This window comes from Rhipicephalus sanguineus, chromosome 8 (assembly GCF_013339695.2).
Source record: "Rhipicephalus sanguineus isolate Rsan-2018 chromosome 8, BIME_Rsan_1.4, whole genome shotgun sequence".
NCBI classification, from domain to species: domain Eukaryota; kingdom Metazoa; phylum Arthropoda; class Arachnida; order Ixodida; family Ixodidae; genus Rhipicephalus; species Rhipicephalus sanguineus.
In genome coordinates, this window is record NC_051183.1 from 29,775,357 (window position 1) to 29,797,991 (window position 22,635).

A 22,635-nucleotide genomic window follows, 5' to 3' on the forward strand; every position below is an offset into this window, starting at 1 on the left:
AAACAGCACGTGACACCGATGTTATGTCGTTTCCCTACCAAGGGCAACTTAAGTTACAGCACAGCTGTACACGCATGACAAAGCACTTGAGGAAGGCCTAAACTTTACCGTAGAATAAGCACAGCCGCTCAAGATGTTTATAAAAAAACCACGGTTGATCCCTCCGTCATAGGAATCGGAATAACACGAAAGTAAAGCGTGCCCTTACAGAAGCAAATGAATGCTTAGTGTACACTGCACATGTATTGATGTCTGGCAGCTAATGGCACCGTTTATGTGTATGCGCCCACTTTGATGATTGGTGGTACATCTCCATTCCGACGACTAACGTCCATGTAAATGATTAAACACAACCTTGTGGTAGCGTAGTAGTTAACGGTGAAAGCGTAATCAGAGAACGAGGTGTGATAGCAGAAGAGCGCGCATATTGGACACAAAAATTGGTCACCATCCCGCGGCATGTTAAATGTGATTGAACACCCGGCCGGACTAGAGGGAAACGCAAAGCGCGTCGTGGCCCGGTAGCCCGGCCACGATTTTTCTCGGGGCGAGCGCTGGGCGAGCGCGGTGAGCATGGAACGCGGGTTACAGTGGGTGTTACAGCAAGGTGGGGCAGGCACGCGTCGCAGAGCTATTTTTGGTTTGGATTAGGGTGATGCTATGAGGGAGGCGGACGCTTTTACAACGCTTGGGCAAAGGTCGCCACCTCGCGGTGTGTGAGGCATTGACAAAATTCAACTTCTATTGAAAACGCGCCGAAGGAGCGGACGCGTAACGCTGCAGGTGCTAGTCGCGGAGGTCACAGTAATGATGAATACTTTACCTTACATTCCCAGAGGTCAACACCACCCAGCGACCGGGAGGGTGGTAAATATAAAAGGCGCGGTCGTAAAAGCATCCACAGTCTGTGACCGTGGCGCAGTGGATAGCGTGCCGGCATCTGTTGTTGCGGACCGAGCGGTCGTGGTTCGACGCTTTCCGGTGACGGTACATTTTTCTTTGTATCTGATCGTGTTATATTTTTCGACGTTCATTTCCGTGACGGAAATAAGTCACTGACGAAATCTTGGGGACACCCCCTCATTTAAGTAATTAACGTATAAATATTTAACTGTTTAATATGTTTGGATTCTAAAAACTGTTAATCATTTAATCGGGTACAGCTATTTTAAACTGTGGGCGAATTGTTGTTCCAAGGGCACTCGAGCTGTTGTAGTAAAGCAGAGCCAACTGTGGCAACATCAGTGGTCGCCAAATGCTGTAGAGAGAAGACCTGAGTTGTAAGAACTCTGTGAGAGCATGTGAACAGATTTTAACAATTCTCGCGTCCACTGTGATTGAAGTTTCTTCTCAAAAACTGGCATACATAAGTTATGATGGACGTTAACTAATAATTTTCTCCCTACACCTCACACAACCCACTTAGTGCATGACGATTCCAATCTCACCGCCACGTACAGTAGCTAGACCTTTGAAACTACGCTACACAAAAAAAAATTCAACAATGCGCTGTTCTGCTACAAGAAAAGGACTACAGAAAACACGTGTTCTTTTCGGTAACACCACCTGCTTTAACAGTGTCTGCCAACGTCCGCGCTGTCCTTCCGCCGAGCGTTCAGGTAACCATCTCCGTATATCGTGTAGCTATGCGAAAGGACGAAGTCGCTACACGAAATAACTCCAGTGTATCCATCTGTAGTTGTTTCATTTTGTCTGAGCAGTCGGAGATACCAAAGCGCGTCACATATCACACTACACGTAACATTAATTCTGCAAGCATGTCAATGTTATAGCGGGCGTAGTAACCTGTACATGCTCCTGTAAGCTTCGAATCGCCTTAGTATAGGGGTTAATGCTTCCTTGTTGAGTAAATGTTATACCGTTTAATGGGCTGCAACTTATTATTTATTATTATTTATCACAAAACCGCCACGGCTCCAGCAGGAGTATTGTGTGAGGGGGGGGATTTACAGTGTATAAGATCACATTAGTGGGAGCATTAAAACGAATACATTGTATGCTACATGAAACTATAAAATAACGTTATATAAGTGTTAGCCAGAGCAAACGTGACTACAAATATTAAAATTTCGGCTATCTTCTGTTTCAATGGAGTTTGTTTAGTATAGAAGAAAACCATCCGCCTTTCACTCCGTGAACATGGTCGATCAGTGAAGCTGTTTAAAGTTTCTATTAAAGGTTTACCTACGTGTCTCTTTAACGTCCTTTTATGCGAGGTTCGAGTGTTTATCGCGGGCTTCACACAGGCATATCAACGAGTAGTACTTCGGCCATTGTAAGTGACGAAGAGAAGATTGTTTCCGTAAAACACTAGTTGGTTCATGAAGTCTTTCTCAATTAAGAGTGGTGAGTGGTGGGGTTTGCCGATTTCTCGGGGCATACCCACTAGAAGATTTTTTCCAACACCGCGGACGTTCTGGGAGCTAGGACAGCTTCCTGTGGTACGTAGATGAACGCAAAGTTAACCTAAAGATCGCGGTCAAGGAAATAATTCTATTCGTCTTCAGTGTACAAACCCGAGATAACTGTGTGTGTGTGTGTGTGTGTGTGTGTGTGTGTGTGTGTGTGTGTGTGTGTGTGTGTGGGGTGTGTGTGTTGTGGGTGTGTGTGTGTGTGTGTGTGTGTGTGTGTGTGTGGTGTGTGTGTGTGTGTGGTGTGTGTGTGTGTGTGTGTGTGTGTGTGTGTGTGTGTGTGTGTGTGTGTGTGCGTGCGTGCGTGCGTCCGTGCGTGCGCGCGCGCGCGCGCGCGCGCTCTGGAATTTTCGTCTCATGGACGCCGTTGCGCAGAGAACCTAGTGCCGCGTGCGAATTGTTTTCAACATACGTTACTTAAAAGCACAAACTTTTTGTATCTGATGAATTAGGCTACAAAAAAGCGTCTTCATACTTATTCAGCACACAGTAGTGTGGCTAGTTGGCACCATATGAGTTATACATACGACTTGGCGTGTCAAACCAATCAGATCGCACAGCCATTGAAGTTATTCAAGCGTCATTTCCGGTCGGAAAAAAAATACCGTTGTGTGCCGCTGTAGTCCGAGAAAAAGGTGGTTTTTGCGTTAAATAATAATTAGAAGCTTGCGTAGCGAGTGTTTTTTTTTTCAACTGATGTTTCAATTGAATAACACCATGTACAAATTTCATATTTTTATTGAACCATATGTCATCGATTCTCATTGAAGCTTGTGAGACTGTGATTGATATTATAGTTGTTCCAAGATTCACTGAACTCCATGTAGCCGGTCAGGCGTGAGCCTTAGCGTGTCCTGAAGCCTAGAAAAATGAAGTTCATTGAGTTATTGCTCAATTATTATTAGTTTTACACGTTGCTTAATCAGCCAGCTAAGTTTTCAGGCAATATGTGGTGATTGTTCTGGATCAATAATTATTCGTTCGCTTCCCTCCATACGTAATTTTTATTGTAGGGAGTAAGGGATTCTCATGCCATTCAAATAGTTTCTATTTATTTATTTTCGCGAATTACTCACGTGCGTTCAAGAAAAATTCTACGATGCTGATTCCGAGAGAGCTCAACAGCTGTCTAAAAATTAGTCCTTTGGTATTTATCTCCTCATGGGCGTTCCACTTAGTCCAGAAGTATAACGCCCCCAGTAGCAGAAACACATTTTCCGGAAATTCTCGATCAGTGTTCATGAGGCTGCACTATTTCAAAGTTAGAAGAGACTGTCCGCGTCGAATCACAAGAACCGCTGACGTTTCACTGTCTCCCCATTCTCAGCGTGCGAAAATCCTTATCAACAGCAGCAAACATAAAAACCTCCATTTCTCTTCCCCACTGGATCATGTGCATGGATTAAGCAAGTATTTATGGTCCTACTTATACGCAATAAAACACAAAGTAGTTTGACACCCTCAATCTACCAACAAGACATGTGCCTTCGGCTTTGGTGCAAGAACGCACCTGTAGTAGTTCTGATCTTAAGTGTATATTTATTTTAGGGAATACACGATATTGCAAAAGCAAAAGGAACATTTGTTCTCATAGCCACAATGTAACTGTATTTTCAACAGTAACTGAGTGACTATGTAAGCGTATCTGCCTGACTCGTGTGAATGATGGATAATGTCTTGGAGCTAATACGGCAAAATCGGCAAAAAATGCTCTGCTGCAACGTTTCTCGTTGTTTCACGAAATATCAATATGCCGCCTACATATCGCTGCCAGACCCTCCAATCTAAGAAGGCGCTCAAGTTCAGGGAACGATCGAAGCTTGAAGAAATGAAAAATTCGTGAACACGGTGTGTCGCTGAAGCCGACGTTTCGACAAGCGGACTTTTTCTTCGTCGAGGCTACAAAGCAAACATCAGGTGGAGGACAACTACCCCACTGCCGCTTTGACCTGATAAGAGCTTTCCAAGTGCCAGCAGACTGTGTGCGTTTAAGCAGCACATAAATTTACGTAAAGGGTCCTCAATGTTTACCGAAACTGAACATTGCGCACAGAGTTGCCATTACACGAAGTTAATCTAGTTAGCGCCGTTACGTCCCTTAACGAGGCTACGGACGCCTATACGCTTGATATGTATTTTTAATTAAACATCAAATTTTTACAGCTGAATTCTACATGTTTCCACGTTCCGGAAGCCTGTTAAAAGGACCTTCCACCCTAAATTACGCGTATCATTTTTATCAACCGTTGCTTGCTATGGGTCTTGATGAGTGACGTGGCACCAGTGAAAAGGGCGAGAAAAAAGTATTTGATGTATTTTATTTTCTTGCCGAAATGAGTTTCCGAGCCGACTGTAGCGTCGTACATCAATGATTTCCGCTGCCGCAAGTGGGGTATCGCTCAGTCAAAGCTGTTCACTTTCATTGGTTGAAAATAAAGAATATATTGCACGCGCTTGCGGTGTACTCATTGTGAGGAATTTACAGATTGTGAGGTGTTTAATACTTGTTAGAGATGCGAAAAAGACACCAATTTGTGCATCAGTTTCAATTCTTGTTGAGCTGTGACACCAGTAGCGCAGTCGAATGGTTCCTCATTTCTGCATTCCATCCGCGTTCCTGCATGACCCTAGCTGCTGTCGTCTTCGTGCGGCATCGGTCTCGGCGACCTTCATGGAACTTTCAACGGCTTCTCTTCGTACGGAACAACGCATGGTGCGTCGCTTCCTCGTGGGAGCTCGCGTTTAAAGTTTTTCCAGTCGCAGCAGCTCATTGTTTCTTTCGCGTTTTGACCACCCATTTATCAACATAGAGTCGTGTGATAAATTGTGCCGCAACGAATCCTTCAGAAAGTGCGGGGCCCGCTTGCGGTAGGAAGGTCACCGTGTGCTGCAGCGTTTCAGTAGAGCAAAATGTAAGCTACGTTTTGATTGGAAGCAGCCACAACCAGGCTCGGTGGTATGCCAGTACGAAATATGCAGTACGAAATATGCGAAATATGCCAGTACAAATACGAAATGGTATGCCAGTTTCTGTCATCTGCTTTTATTTTGAATTCGGATGTTCATTAACTTCTCTTTGCGTGCGTCTATCTCCAAAACTCTTTTTCCGTTCATCTCACGTTGATACAAGGAATGAGTTGCAACGTAAAACTGCGTGGGTGAAACTGGGGGCAGGACCCATTTAAGACGATTCCATGAGTTGTTGAGCAAAGTTAAACACACACACACACACATATATATATATATATATATATATATATATATATATATATAATATATATATATAGATATATATATATATATATATATATATATATATATATATAACTGTACTGCATTGTCCATGGCGCCGCCACAGTGATCAATTGGTTATGGCACTCGACTGCTGACCCGAAGGTCGCGGGACGGAATCCCGGCTGCGGCGGCTGCCTTTTGGGTGGAGGCGAAAATGTTTGAGGCCCGTGTACTTAGATTTAGGTGCAAGTTAAGAACCCCAGGTGGCCGAAATTTCCGGAGTGCTCCACTGCGGCGTCTCTCATATCATATCGTGGTTTTGGGACGTTAATCCCCAGATATTATTATTATTATTATTATTATTATTATTATTATTATTATTATTATTATTATTATTATTATTATTATTATTATTATTATTTATTATGCATTGTCCATGATGAAGACGCACTAAATGTTACAGACCTTCCTTATTGTTCCCACTGCGATGATTGTTCAGAGCAGCCGCCGTCTGCTGTAAGATGGTGTTTACCAATCCGGCACCTAGTGGTCAGTAGATTGAAAATATAGAAGCACACATTCTAATTCATTCCTAAGCAAATACCAGCATTGGTTAGTTAGCGTCGAACTTTTTGTTGGAGTTGGCTTTTAGTAAGTTTTGAGTAGTTTACTATGAGTTGCTTTCTTATCAGCCTAAATTAGTGCTTCATATCTGCGAATGACAAAAATATGCATTTTTAATATATGTTGCTCGACAAATAAAAATGAACGTATCAACTATAAAATATCTAAATGTGAATTCCACTACACGGAAAAATGCCAGAAATCGGCAATGTTACAAAAAAGTGTGGGCTAGTGCTATTTGCTTTACACTGGCTTTCATTAGTCACTGCTGACAACATGTTACTGTAACGGGACTTATATCTTATTGTCTTTCTGACAAGATAGTTTTTGAAACATTTAATAGGATAGTTCGCATGAATCTCGGTGTTTTTATTGGATTACAGTAGACGAATACGAATTGTACTTGTCGGTAGCGCTGGGATAAAGATAGTTCTCGTTGCCACGGCTGATTTCAGTAATACGCTACATAATTTTGCTTGATTGAAAGTTTCCGTAACATTGCTCTATTTCCTTTTACATTTTAAAGCCACCTTTCCAATACTTACATTCCCCTTTAATATAAATGCCGCATTGACTTTTTGCACCATTCGCCAACTCCTCCCATTTTCCATATAGGAGTCATAAGTGATGAGGGAAAGTTCCAGGCCCGTACAAATCCAGAAATCGGAGACTTCCTGATCCCCCCTTCCTTTTTAGGGGCGAAGCTCCTTAAGGCGGCACCCGTTCGTCCCTCGTAATCGTCGTGATCGTAGTAGTGAGTAACAAGTCTTACGCTTTGACCTCCAATGTGGTGCCGGTGGGAGATTTCTCCTGTGCGTTGTTGAACAATAAAAAATTCGCAGCGTGCGCGTTAACTAAAAGCCGAATTCTTCTGTATCTCATTCCCCATTAGCAGCCATTGGCATGTTCCAGTAGGAAACGTTAGTAGAAGTAGAAGTGTAAGTGTTAGCTAAAAGCCGACTTCTTCTGTCTCTCATTGCCATTAGCAGCCATTGTTTACCTCCAAGGTAGTGCCTGGTGAGATTTCTCCTGTGCGTGAATAAACAATAAAAATTTTGTTCAAAACGCCGTTGATTGATGAAATAAACCAACGAAAGAACGCCAGATGTTTTTCTTAAAGTGTAGTAGTAGTAGTTGTATTTAGCCACCTCGCCCGATCGTCAACGGGCGAGGTGGACCGGCAACGGCGCGAGGACCCTGCCATACGAGAGTTAAATCACACTAAAAGACATACTTTGCGGGCGATACACTCTAGTGAGCTTTCAACTTTTCGTCTTAGTGTACATGATAAAGAAATTATTTCTACGAAAAACGCAAGGCACACCTTGAGCAATATGTTTGGTTTTGGGACGCTAAATGGAACCATGAGGCGATGCGAAGCCGGAGCACTTGCACGATCGCGTTCCGTTGGCTTTCGTTGGGCATGCTACCGACCTCGCGTCGTGGAACGCGCGTTCTGTCTTCCCTCTAGCCTTGCCTTTAATTCGCACAGGGCGAGCGGGGAATGCGGTCGCTCTTGGCGCTCTTTCGCTCGGGAGCGGACTTCTTCCTTGCATTTCACCGATCACAAGTGATAATGAAGGGACCACGTAAACCAACAGTACAATAAAAGTTTGATGTTTAATATACACACGATGTTTCACACTCTTTATATTATGTACTGGGCGCATTTCACGGAAGAGTTTCACGGTTTACAGATGATTCCCTCCGTAGCTTCGCCCCAATCATCATCATTCACCCCGTGGATATGCTGTGATTTTTTTTTTTCTTGTATCTAGTCCTTCCTCGTAAACGTATCGCCTTCACCACATGAGGACTTTATATATATAAGTGTGTGTGGTGTGTGTGTGTGTGTGTGTGTGTGTGTGTGTGTGTGTGTGTGTGGTGTGTGTGTGTGTGGGTGGTGTGTGTGTGTGTGTGGTGTGCCGTGGATGAATTTTTGCACTCCTTCCACAGTTTAAGCACCTCAGAAAAGTTATCTGCATTTTACAAATGAAAAGTGCAGTGGTTACCTACGTCCAAACAAGTTCACCTGCAGAGTTTGTGTTAGGGCGACCGTACGATGTTTCAATGTTTCTTCAAAACGCGGCCGACGAATCCAGCTCCTTGACCTAGATGGCCATCGCAACGTGAAAAATATTCAATAAATATTTGTTATCGTTTTTGACGAAGCCAAGTTCTATTTTAACCATGACTGATTTTCCCACTGAATCATGTAATGTGAGGCAGTAGTTCCGAAGGAAATGCTTAATTGCTCGAACATAAAAGGTTTGGCATTTCAAGCATGTCGGAAGAGCAGACAGGTTAGCTTTTTGTAAAACTGTGCTGTGAATTTTCTACATTTGTATGATGAATTACAGGTTTAAAGCTTACCATAAAAGCATAAACGAAATTAATTACTTTCATCTCATTCCTTACACTAATGTGTATATTTGATTAGCTTATGTATCAACACGTAGCTGCAATGCGCACCTAAAAAATTAAGAAGTGTTAGGGCTGCACTTCTCTAAGAAAATGAAAACACGCAGACCAAGCCCGTTACTAACCTGCATTAGGTCCGCCCGAAGAACTGGGAAATGACGAGCCGAAGCTTTGGCCCTGCACCACTCAGGACCCTGTTAATGAAACCACCTGCTTTGGGGTCAGAAAGTCAAGAGTGGGAAGAGAAATAAAATCACAGTTTCAACGCAAAGGCGAAGCAATGAATGCTATAGCAACAGATTGTTGTGTTACACGAAGTGAGGCTGCAGCTAACAGTTTTGTATCCGGTCTCGCGTAACTACAAAACAGGGAGCTCCGCATAGTCACTTCGCGTTTAGAGCGCAGCACGTAGAAGGATACACCAGCCGCCCGCTGTGATGGCTTTCGAGTTAGCGCGCGCGCCAGCGATCGCGACCGCGCCCTTAGATTAAAAGTTGAAAGTTGCTCCTCGCGCGACACTTCCCTGCCCCTCGCGTCTTCGCGTCTTTTAAAGGCTCGTTAAAGACGGGTGAGGCACTTCCTGTCTGCTTCGACGGCAGGCCTCCCGAGCGGGGTGATGTTATCGCATGCACCCTCCGAGCGACGGCTCGTTTGAACTCTGCTTCGGCGGCGTTCGTCGCCCCCGCTCGCGCGTTTTTAACCGCGGTAGAACATACAATGCGCGGGGGGATCTTATCAATTCGAACTTCATACCAGAAGGACATGAAGGCGACGGCAACGGCGACGGCAAAAGCTCGTCGAGATTGTACATATAATTGCTATCGCAATAAAATCTCAGTCACCCATGTTACAATAAATATCAATTGAGATGATGCTGTATGTGGGCTTCAACTGAGAATTCTAGTCTGCTGAACGCATCTACTTGATACAAATTTCTCGTGTTTGCACTTTTGAATGCTGAAGGCTGAAGCCTAAGTTGTGCGATATATCTGGGACACTTAAAAAAACCCGGCAGATCCCACGCACTGTGAGAATAGATGTAATGCGAAGCAGCCAGCAAAGGACTGCACACAAACGCCTTGTTTGTCTTTGAGGCAAATGAAGGCATTCATGTCATGACATTCAGTTCACTGTATATCGCATGTGTGTCATGCATTCATGCGTGTACAATCTTTATTATAACGAAACGTATATTCTGGAATACGCAATGCATAACCTATCGTTCATGTTAGTCACGCACTCATGTCATGCCATAGCAATTTTTGGTGTGTATCTAGTTAACAAACAGGCCGGAAGCACACCAAGACAATGTCATGTAAATCATGCCGGACATGACACGCATGTCATGATTATCATGTTACCACCTACCATTTGTGTTCACCATACAGTCGCGTCACGCAATAGCAATGTTGGTGTATGTCGAGCTAGCGAAACGACCGCGAGCAGACCATGAGCGCGGCATGTAAATTCTGCTGTACATGAAAGGCACGTCATACTTCCCATATTACCACCTGTAATTCATGATCATCATACAGTCGCGTCGCGCAATACCAATGTTGGTGTATGTCAAGCTAGCGAAACGGCCTCGAGCAGCCCATGAGGGTAGCATGTAAATCATGCCCTACACGGCATGTATGTCATAGTTGTCATGTTACCACCAGTCATTTATGTACGTCATAAAGTCACGTCACGAAATACCAGTTTTGTGGTATACGAAGCGAGCGAGCCACCCGCGAGCGTACCATGAGCGTGTGATGTAAATCATGTTGCACATTTAACGCATGTCATGATTATCATGTTATCCCCTGTCACTGATGTCGGTCATACAATGACGTCACGCAATACCAGTATTGTTGTATATCAAACTAGGGAAACGGCCGCGAGCGCACCATGAAGGTGGCATCTCAATTATGCTGTGCATGAAATTCATGCCCTGATTGTCATGTTACCACAGGCCATTTGTGTTCATCATACAGCCGCGGTGCGCAGTACCAATTTTGGTGTTGTCAAGCTAGCGAAACGGCGGCGAGCGCACCATGAGCGTGGCATGTAGATCATGCTCTACACGGCATGTATGTCATGGTTGTCATGTCACCCCCTGTCGTTTATATTCGTCATACAGTCCAGTCACCAAATACCAGTATTCTGGGATACCAAGCTAGCCAACCGGCCGCGGGCGCCCCATGAGCGCGGCATGGTAAATCATGCCGCACATGAAATGCATATCGCGATTGTCATGTTACCACATGTGATATACGTTTTTCATACAGTCACGTCACGCAATATCAAATTTGGTACATGTCAAGTTAGCAAAACGGCCCGCAAGCGCACCATGAGCGGGGCATGTATGTCATAGCGTGCATGACGTGCATGTCATGACTTTCATGTTACCACCTGTCATTTATGTTCGCCATACAGAAATGCTTCTTCGTGCCAATTTTGGTTTATGATTATACAATTAAACGGACGCGAGCGCCCCGAGTCCATTTCATGCAAGTCATGCTGTACATGGCATGCGTTGTCATGATTTACACGGTGGGACTTTCCACTTATGTTTGTCCGACAATCTTGACACGCCATACCAATTTTCGTATAAATCAAGTAAACGAAACGGCCGCAAGAGCACCAGGACCGTGGCATGTAAATCATGCCGTTCATGACATGCATATCATGATTTTCATCTTATGACCTACTGTTTATGTTCGTCATACAGTCATGTTATGCCATACTAATTTTGGTACAGTTCCATTAACGAAACGGCCAGGAAAAGCACAAAGTCGTAGGCGGCTGGATAGATAGAGGATAGTAGATAGATAGATAGATAGATAGATAGATAGATAGATAGATAGATAGATAGATAGATAGATAGATAGATAGATAGATAGATAGATAGATAGATAGATAGATAGATAGATAGATAGATAGATAGATAGATAGATAGATAGATAGATAGATAGATAGATAGATAGATAGATAGATAGATAGATAGATAGATAGATAGATAGATATGCTCAAAGTCGCAGAAGTTCGCTAAGAAATGCTTCGCATTTCAAAAAAACCGTGTAAAAACTCCAATTAATCCAATTTGCTGACCCGATTTGCCACTCAAGCAGCTCGGTCTATTGTTTTGCTTGCCAGCGCAGTTGTGGGGCCACTACCGCTAACATTCGGCCCTTTCCACACTATAGAGGCATCAGCATCTCACCCTACCCGCACAGTACGCTTCAGCAAGGCAGAAGCGAGGTGTACATTCCAAACGCTATCGAGCCGTCATGGTCACTTAGCCGCCAATGTGTGGCACTCCTATAAACTCGATGAGGCGGGTTTGATGAGAATCGAACACGGCGGCAGCGATTCTATGTAACCAAAGCCACTCTTTTTTAGATGCATACAAATGAATCCAACAGATAGTTTGGCCAAGGGATGCATAGGAGACATAATTATTATCTCAACTGTTATGACGTAAACTCAAATGAACTGAAGTGGACGATAATATCACACCTCCTATCGGTGGGATCCGAACCTACAACCTTCGAATTACCAGTGGTGCGGGTTAACACTACCACGGATTACACATGCAAAAATACCCAACGAAGTGGACTGCAAAGTCCCTTCGGTCGAAGCTCGATTCGTCGAGCGTGCTCCGTGTAAATGGAAGATTTGTTGGTATATGCGGATCCCTCAGTCGGAAATGGTGATCTTTCGTCCAGTTCAGTTCATCTTAATTTACGTCATAATTACCGCACTGCAGTTAAACATAACAGTTAATGTCCCCGGTGCTTTCCTTCGTCTAATTGCCTGTTGTATTCATTTGCTTGTGTCTAACAAAGAGACAAGCCCCTGGAAAAAAAATTTCACTTCTTTCATTCCTGCATGTATTGCCACATTAAGAATACAAGGTGGTTAAATCTATTCCGCTGTGAACGGCGGGCATCACTATGACATCGTAGTTTTCGCTTGTTTAATGCAATAGAATCCAGGTTTTCAGAGCCTCTCGTGCAGTCTAATCTATGTCTGATGTTTCTGAGGAAGAAGGTCCGTTAAATGACCGGAACGTAATTCTCACCTTGACCATCAGGAGTAGGCGGCGCGACACTGTTTCCACCGAGTCCTTGCGCCAAAGCGTTTAGAAGTCCTCCACCTTGTCGGCATTCCACATAAATGCGTAAAACAAGAACATCGCGCACTTCTAAAGCACCTTGTGCAGTTAAATATATCTCTGATGTTTCTGAGGAAAAATATTCTTTAAATGACAGGAAAGTCATTCTCACCTTGACCACCAGGAGTAGGCGGCGCGACACTGTTTCCACGGAGTCCTTGCGCCAAAGCGTTTAAAAGTCCTCCACCTGGTCGGCATTGCACATAAATGCGTAAAACAAACACATCCTGCCCTTCTAGAGCACCTTGTGCCGTTAAATGTATCTCTGCTCTTTCTAAGGAAGAAGATCCTTTCAATGCGAGGAACCTTGTTCTCACCTGGAGCACCAGGAGTAGGAGCACCAAATCCTTGCGTCAAAGTGTTCACAAGTCCTCCACCTGGTCGGTAGACCGCATAAATGCGTAAAAAGACACGTCAGTGCATCAAGCTGTATCGTCTTCATTGCGCTCTTATATGGAAGGCAATGGAATGACGCTATCAGAAACACGCGATCTCCTCCTGCTGCAAGCACATCTCGGCTACAGTGTTGCAGCCAGCTATGACTATTAAATCCATGGTCACCATAGGCACCGCCATCATCATCGACGGAGCTTGGGACGGGACAGAGGTAACCACTCGTCCCCCACCTCGCCTAAAAGAAACTGCCGGACTAACCTTAAATAAATTTTGTTCATTCTTTCATCATAGATATCCTAAAAACGCCTCTTCAATTCTTGCCACCACACGGGCCTTGCGGCACACGCATATACACCATAGGCGCCATTCATCAAACCTTAAGGCAACTCTGTGTAGCAATAAAAAAACTGGTAAACGTTATGACATTGATTCTTTTTCTGATTCGTATAAATTATTACACTTGGTAAGTGCATTGCACGAGTATATGAAAGCCCGCTCTTCCTGATGATAAATTTCTCAATGACACTGTCTTAATTTTTGTCCAGCGAGAGGATGTCGGTCCTGTGTTGACTTTGTACTTGTCTTTGATCATACGCAGTGTGAAAGTTTTTTGAAGCGTCATCCTTGTCTGCTTTCTCTTTGTTTTTCTGTGGGAGAGAGGCGCTGCTTGTTCACACCCCACTGTTGTCCGGGCGCATGGGATTCTTAAGCGACACATAAAGCGGCGCGTTTTCGAGCAATAAAGCATTGCTTCCAGTCCAGCGCTAGTGTGTGTGTGTGGAGGGGGGGGGAGAAAGCGGGGGCGGGCGGGCGGGGGCATAGCACGAGACTCTTGTGCGCTTTCTCATTAATATCAATGTTAACGACAATGTTTCATCTTTATGCTACTTCTGACAGTCGTGAATCATATACTTTGCTGGGCACCTAAATAAAGGTGTTCATCAGCTAGGGATACACGCATCCTTCCTCTCAACACTTTAGGTGATATGAAGAGAAGTTCTAATAATTACTACTTTAATATCATCTGCTGTTCTAGCAGCAACTGCTAATTTAAAGGCAAATTAATAGGGAACTGTACGAACTTCATCGCGCAAGTGATACCAGCAGCACTCTTGGTTAAATTTTGTCAGTTCAAGTCAGTTTACAAACTCGTGCCATATGAAATAAGAAAATATTTGAAATAATGGGATTGCGTGCGAAGAAAGTGGATTCGATGAGCAGTCATTGAATTGAGTCATCAATATACTGATCTGGTCGAACAACATGTTTCTGCACGTCGGACAAACTGTGCAATAGCCTACGAAGGGCACACAAAGTACATTTCTGTTTAGATTTGTACTTTGCTTCATGATGTATCTCGCTCACTGTGACACTAACATACAAGGATACAACTTACTGCCTCAGATATCCCAGTATTATATCCGTTAGCGTTATGGAAGGATGCATATCATTTTGTAGTAAAATTTTCTTGGTATCATTGAAAAATCTAAAATGTATGTACTAACTTCCAGGAAGTCCAGCCAATGAACCCCTGGAAGAGGCAGTTAAGCCGTTAGCCACACCCTGTAGTACTGCATTCAACAGTCCATTACCTGGAAATAAGCAAGAACAAACGTACACAAAAGAACTGTGTTCAATCGCAATGTGGCGTGAGTCAATATACACCGTTTTAGTAGATTTTGTTAGTTGTTCACTTGTGGTATAAAAAATCTTAATTTGTTGTTTCTCTTCATGTTTAGCGTCCGCTGCCACATTAAATAGCGCAAAGGCCCACATATATCCACTTCCGAAAGATAAAGATGATAACATAAATCCACACTTTTATGATGACTGATATTTCATAATTAGTTTTTTCAATTCGAAAGGCGGAAAGGCAATAACAGCTGAGCGATTCTTAACTGATTAACTGTAAAGAAATAGCTTGAAGCCTAGGAAGGAAGGAAGGAAACAGAAAAGGAGAAGGAAGTGAGGCTAACCAGAAACACTTCCGGTTGTCTGCCCTACACTGGGGGATCGGGGAAGTTGAATAGAAAGAGGACGAAAAATATATAGACATTTCTCAAGCCGCTACCTGTCCATTTCAGTTCATGTTACGTAATACGGATTTAAGAACAAAAACATACGAACAGACTGCACACGCTGTTCCATGAGGGAACGCGACAAAAGGCGAAAGCCTTCACTACGCACCAGAACCATAACGGTTACAGAAGCCTTCTCTAATAAGCAAGTTCCATCGCGGATAAGTCTACCAAGTGCTTGATCACGCTGTTTGATGTTCCTTTTCAATGTAATGTCAAAGCTGCAATTTCCACTGGGTGCCATTTTTTTCTCATCGTTCATGGAATGAACATAAACGGCTGAAATTATTTGCAATCGTTCTCATGCAAACGTTTCTCTCTGACTATATGTTTCACCGTGGAGGCTTTCAGGTAGCTCCTTAGGAACCTAATTTTCTATACGCACGCTCGATTTCATTCTTAAAAGTATTTTGTAAAAGTAGCGCTCAACTTTTTCAATGAGCTGGTTTATTTGTATTGGCGTTGCAAAAATCTGCAGTGTCCGTATTAATTTTTTTAAGTTAAACAGTCCTTAAGCTAAAAGTCTGAAAGCATACAAACTGTGTCCCATTTTTACACTAGTGCACAGTCTCCGTTTCATTTACAAAATAAGTGCAGCCATGTCACTTCAAATGTGCGCATCTACTAGTGTTAGCTAGAACGCCGAGGAGTAGCAAGGAAACTAGGGGTGTAGAAATATTTGAAACTTCAAATGTATGCTTCCAAGCGGAGCCTTTGTTTATTGTGTTTTCGCTGCATATATACAAGGTACACATTGTGGCTTTTTTTCTTCACGCTCTTCAAGCGTACTTTAATATGAGCTGCTAATAATCACGTATCTTATACAGCAAACGGCAAGCGAAGAAAGCACATTGTCAATAACGAGCATATTACCTCCAGAGCCAGCAGCCGGCGCAGCGTAGTTTCCCCCAAAGTTTCCGCTAAATTTCTGCATCAACTTTCTGGTGAGATCAGCACCTGTACATCGGTAGTCACAATATAGCGAAATATTTTTACCTGGATCATGCCTTGCTAATTCGACAAAATGAGCCGCAAGCCAAAGTATGAAGCTCAAAAATATCAAATTCAGGTGCTTTACAAAATGTGAATGAAAAGGTTTCCTCGAAGTAGCTCGGGGTAATAATGAGAGAAGTAGACATTTCATAACACGAGTACTAATACATGCTCTGAGCCAGAAATGAAGTAAATTTGTGTCATTTCCTGGGAAAAAGCTTACGATCCTCTTACGAGGCTTTTGCAGGAACAAATGCATAAGTTCAAAGCAGAAAGAAAAGTTAAAATAGTTATGAAGTCCATTCTCTATTATGTTCATTGCTACCCACACACGTGACGTTGCGAGCACGTAAGATCGAATCTGAATATGTCAGCACCGTATCTGAATAGCACCGTATCTGAATATGTCATGAAATTGGTTTTCCGAAGGTTTAACACGTGTGTGGGTGTGGGGGAGGAGGGGGGAGGTGAGTGTGTTGGCAGGTGGGTAGGCGCGCGGGTGTAATTTTTGAGGATTTTCTTGATGTCGCCAATTGTTTTCTCTTCGCGTAAATATTGTTAGTTTCATTTGTTTCTTTGCATTCAAAACATCTTGCGTTTCTTTCCCGAATAAGGTTGACTTATTGTGGTTGCTTATTGTGGTTGCTTATTGTGGTTGCTTTTTGTGGTTGCGCTCATTGCTGTTGGCAATTTTAATGTTCACATAAATTAGATGCCCTAATTAAAAAGAATCGCTCTAACCTCTGTATCTTCCAATGTGTGAACCTAATGTGTCTCTCAATCTAATGGTGTGTACCTTCCATATTTTGAGAAGATTCGACGACCTGGAATATATCAGCACCGGCTACCGTTCAATTATTATATTCAACTTCGTGGGTGCTTGTAACACAACCTTACCTGCCTGGCGTACCATTGCAGTGCCGATTGCGTTTGTTATTTCGTCCTGGTTGGGGAGGCGAAATGCTGCAAGGAATCGTGTAGAGTAACGTAAGTAGTACAAAACGAAAGACTGCGGGAACGTAGGGAGGTGCACGTATTGACTGATCGTGGTCCTAATAACTATTTTCTAAGGCTTACTTACACGGATCTCGTCTGTAACGACGAGCGTTATTTGAATTTGCTAGTACGAATAAGAATTTCCAAAATTCTAAAGCAAGTGGGATTTGCGCTATTAGGCACAACAGTAAAGTACGCTTTGTGCCGTAACCTAAATCGCAGACATGACTGTCACTCTGAAACCTTGCCCGAATGAGGATCTTACTACATCCAACCTTCTTGCTTCCGAGCATTCGCTTCTAGCATCATACCTCTCATAAACGTTTGAGCCCATTTGACATCACTTGTCTTAGTTTTGTATACAACGCATGGAAGTTTTCCTGCAAATGAGGAAGACATTTCTTTCCATAAACAAATTTTCCTAATGTTTAATTATCCACTTGAACCACATAATTAGGTCTGCATACATACTTACTCGATAAATGACAGAAGTATTGTCAATACTTACATTACTTGAATACTAATGATTCTGTGTTTGCGGTCATCCTGATATGGTTTTTACCCAGGTAATTTCAGTTGTCGAGATCATTCACATTAGATTGCGTGTTTTATTTTTAAATAAAATGATGCATGTCGTCGCACTCATTAATTCTATAATATTGAGATCCTTCGGACCTACATTTTTGAGCACACCCAGTTGATAGTCAGCTCTTGTCCTGTTCGAAGAAGTATTAGCACACCCTCCACTGCTTTGTATGTAGAATGTTTTGGTGATTTTTCCTTGTGTCTGGTCAGTAGACTGCGCTAACACTTTGTATTTTGAGAGCGTGGTAGCCCGTAGTCCGCGCAATGTGAAGCGAAATTACTAGCATGAGTCGACACCGTAAAAGCATCATAGCGCTTTGGGAATTCACCGAAGCATTTGTATGGATATCAGCGAAACGCGTCCTGTCACTCCTTCGATATCACTTTCTAAAAACGCTGAGATTTTAAAGGCAGCCGCGTTACTACTTTCATAATACTCGACACTTGTGGGCAGCAGATTTGGGCTTGAAGGCTATGCCCCCTTATTATATCGGCAAGTGTTATGAATTTCCTTCTTTCCTTTGTCGATGTTGTTTTATAGTGAAATCTGTTACGAGAGCGCAACAACAGACGATTTTTTGGTGCCGTAGTTGTCCGCCGCCGCCGCCGCCACTGCCGTTGTCCGTAACCGCTATTGTGCAAAATGAGGACAATAAAATTAGAAAAAAACACCTGGCCAGCGCAGAACACGCAGCACAGTCATAGCGAAAGCTCGAAGAGCGGCCATTCTAGAGCCCGTTGTAGACTCTCTTGAGGCAACTAATAAAAGTACACATGCAAGATACCCAATACATCATAAATCATCGTCAGTTTTATGAAGTATGGAAGCTCCCACTATGCACTTATTCCTCGTTATGCAGAGAAGCGTGGTACCCACTAACATTTTTAATACATTATGTGCGCTATGTCTGTGCTGTGGCTGACGACGCTGAGGAATTATGGCTGAGCCCTTTGTGACGGGTTCAATGACTAACTCGTTGCGCAATTCAATGACTAACTCGTTACGCAATTCGCACTGTGCGAAACCTGGTTGTTATTTTACTTTTCTACCACGCTATATTACATAAGTTAACACAACCACTTGCCCGACATGACGCCTGTATAGGGTCTTTTTTTCAAAGAAGTTCAAGCACCGGCGTGCCTCTGTGGTAGAATACTCGACTGCCACGCAAGGGCCCCGGGTTCAAATCCCATTCGATCCTAGTATTTTATCATTTTCTCACGGACACCGGTGCCGGAGGCGGCGGACAACTGCGGCACCAAAATCGGCTGTTGTTGTGATCTCATAAAAGCTTTCGCTGCGAAAAATCATAATTGATTTTAAGGCGCAAAGAAGGACATACACAAGATATGACACGGGACGGAGCGCCACTAAAAACTGATCGTGTCCTATCTTGTGTATGTCCTCCTTTGCGCCTTAAAATTAATTATGAACGTTCACCAAATTGCCCAACAAAAAGTTCTCCTAAAAGCTGCGAAAAAATATCTAAGGCCTGGTGTGATTTGAACCAGGGCCCTCTGCGTGGCAGGCGAGTATTCTACCACAGAGCCACGCTGGTGCTTGAAAAGCATTTACAGAACCACCATATACATGCAACATGTCGGGCAAAGAAAAGCGTTAACCTATGTAATATAGCGTGGCAGAAAAGTAAAAAAAAAAACAACTAGTGATCACACAACGGTAATGGCGCGAGGACTGCGTGGTTTAATACTTCCCACCCGCTCCAATGTGCTCAGTCATAATTCTTCATCGTCATCAGTCACATGCAGCATCAACTAAGTGCACACAAAACCTTACAGATTTGTAGCTTGTACCTCGCTTATTCGCAGAAAGACGAATATGGCATAGTGGTGCTGTCCTACTTCACAAAAGTTGATTTTTGGCGTAGTCGCTACCTTACGGAAAGCCGAAACTTCAAACACAGTTGGTCTTGCCCCAATACGAAGCAGCGCTCAGAATTTGCATTAGGCAGTTTCGTAATCGTAGGTGATTTTTTTTCTCCGCATTCTTTCTTTGTCGCGCTTGTACATAAACCTTCCCAGGCTCTGAAATAAAATCAGTTGTTAATGGGCGGTTAGCTCGATCGTCACTCTATGGGCGTGTTTCATTCTTGAGATCCTAGTCAATACCTTTCCAGCGCGTTATGAGATGAATGAATTATTAGAACACTGTATTGAAACGGTGCTGGTCTTAAATATTTCATGCACGCAGACGTCATATTTGCCGCTGATAAGCTTTACGTGTCCGAAGTTGCCTCTGTTCATTTGACACACATTCAAAATTTCGCACTCAAAAAATTCACATCAGCCGCCGCAGTGGCGGAGTGGGTACGGTGTTAGACCACTGACCCGAAAGACGCGGTTTCGATCCCAGCCATGGTGGTTTCATTTCGATGGGGGCCTAATTCCTATAGATGCTCATGTACTGTGCATGCACTGCACGTTAAGTAACTCGGGGTGGTCAAAATCTTCCAGTGCCTTTTGGTACGGCTTGCCTCCTTTTTACATCGTGGTTGATGATAATTACCCCAGAAATTATTATTATTACTGTTAGCAGTTCGTTCATATCACATTTAAGAGCTTGATTTTAATGAACTGCTCATGGCATATTATAGGTTTGCCTCAATTTTGGAATCTTTTCCACGAGTCAAGCTTATGCAGTTTACAGGAACTTCGACTACAACCAACGTCTAGAATGTAAGTGCTTACCTTTGTTGATATTGGTGAGAGCTAGCAACATAACGAATATTTTTAACAAAACCATCCCCTCCAATTTTTTCTGTTCGTTGCAATGAGCAGTGTAACGTTGCATACAGGAGCACTATCAGCCGGCAAACGTTTCTTTTTTTATTTTATTTTTTCGGAAAGAGGGATGCCAATCTATTGTAAAACACTCGGAAGCTTCAGGTGCGCAAATCCTACACAAACCGCTTCTGTTCTTGTGATCGTCTTTGCTGCTGTATAAAACTGGAAAAAGCGAGACAATGCTTGCGTGTCATCCACAGAAGCCTATACGACAGCCAGTTGCAGCTAGTGAAGACATGAAAAGGAATTGTGTTCCGATATTTTAGAATAAACAAAAACGAGACGACGGCTCCTCAGCCGACAAGAAAGTACATCCATCTGTCTATGTCCGTTGCATTGCATCATAGAGACCTTTCGTAGGCTAGCCTGCAGCCTGAAAACGAAAACTGTAACAAAAAAAAATAGCGCAGCTTCCACTAAGTCTCACAAGGCTGGATCACAGTACAGCTGGTCCTGACTTGGCTACACTTTTACCCTCTCACCTTTTTTTCCCACCCTTTGCTATACTATACTAAACATGGCTATGCTCGCTCTCGCCAAGAATTTTTTTTGCCAAGAAGTTCTTTCTTTCTCTATCATGACCAGGATTTGGGGGCATATGCACGTACCGCCATCTCTCGTCCGTGACTGCGGTGGCCTGCCGTAACTGAATGGGAAAGAGGCGAAAAAAATCATATCTGACGAAAAAAGTTAGTTATCAAAAACGACTCCCGGTTCTATGCAGTAGAGACTTATTTGAACATTTTGTTAAAATTACAGTGTCGCACTGAAAACCGCGTGGCTTCCCAGAGTGTTTAAAATTTTACAATGGGGCCCCATGTGTTTCTAATGGGTGGTGTTCAATTGTCCTGGTAAGCCACACGCTTTGTAGTGCGATACTGCAGTGTTACGAAAACGTTCCAGTAGGCCTCTACTGTGTAGAACCCCGAGTCGTTTTTGATAACTTGTTCTTTTTCAAGAGATATGACTTTTTTCGGGCACTTCACATTCAGTTATGGCAGGACGCCGTTGCTACCGCCGACAAATGTCCCCGAATCCTGGGAATGCTTTATTTCTCTCTCTTTCTCTCTTTGTACTCGTTCCCTCGCCCATCAGAGTAATTGCATCCCGCACCGGAGAAATGGGTGCACGTGTTCTGGGAGTAAAGCAGAAGACGACAATGATGAGAGAGCACGTGCCGGTTCATGATGATGATAATTTTCTATCTACGACACACGGCGAACCTCGAGCGTAACAGCTTTGCTGTAAACCATCATGAAAGAGCACGCCAAAGCAACTTCTAACGCGATAGGGTTAAAGGGCTCGTTACGCAGAAGTTCCGGCGTCGGCGTCGGCGTCGTTGGTTGTGAGCGAAAAATCAGCTTTGTCCGTGAGCGAAAATTCGAGATGGATGCAAATAAACAAATAAGAAAGAAATCTTCGGTTCGAATGAGAATGGAACCCAGGAATTCGGCGTGGCAAACAAGTATTCTACCACAGAGCCACGCCCATGCTCGAAATTGCTTCCTAAAGCGCCATATGAATGTTACGTAGTCCGAGGAGTGTCATTAACAGATGTAATATTACGTGGCGCAGCCACCGTGACTATGACTCGAACCCGCCTCCTCCAGCTTAGCAGCGCTACACCTCACCTCATTAACTACCACGCCGAGTCCATTAAAAAGGAATGGCAATTCGTAATTTGGCTGAACTTCAGTAGAAGACGGAGGCTTGAAGAGATGAAAATCGTTGAGCAGAAGGTGTCGCTAGAACTAGCGCTTCCACTCTCTTCTTTAAAGTGCCTCTCTTCTTTAAAGTGCCAAATGTTTTCAACGACTGCTTTCTGATGTACATGCATAGTTGATGCCTTGAAGACAAGACCATTTGTTGAAACATTGGCGTTAGCCACACCTCGTGTGGAATGATTTAATTG

The 22,635-nt window shown here is 43.4% G+C and overlaps 1 protein-coding gene across 1 annotated transcript in view; it reads right to left on the reverse strand.

Annotated features, from left to right (window-relative positions):
- The window catches only part of LOC119402653 (uncharacterized), a 23,646-nt gene extending 2,892 nt beyond the window's left edge, over window positions 1-20,754 (reverse strand). Inside the window, exons 1-6 of the mRNA XM_049418179.1 lie at window positions 20,628-20,754; window positions 17,235-17,300; window positions 16,218-16,301; window positions 14,772-14,858; window positions 13,188-13,247; window positions 12,778-12,846 (exon numbers count right to left, since the gene is read on the reverse strand). Of these exons, the coding sequence (XP_049274136.1) occupies window positions 12,778-12,846; window positions 13,188-13,247; window positions 14,772-14,858; window positions 16,218-16,301; window positions 17,235-17,300; window positions 20,628-20,730 (469 nt within the window). The 5' untranslated portion in view covers window positions 20,731-20,754. The remainder of the gene's footprint in view (window positions 1-12,777; window positions 12,847-13,187; window positions 13,248-14,771; window positions 14,859-16,217; window positions 16,302-17,234; window positions 17,301-20,627) is intronic.
- Between the last annotated feature and the right edge of the window lie 1,881 nt (window positions 20,755-22,635).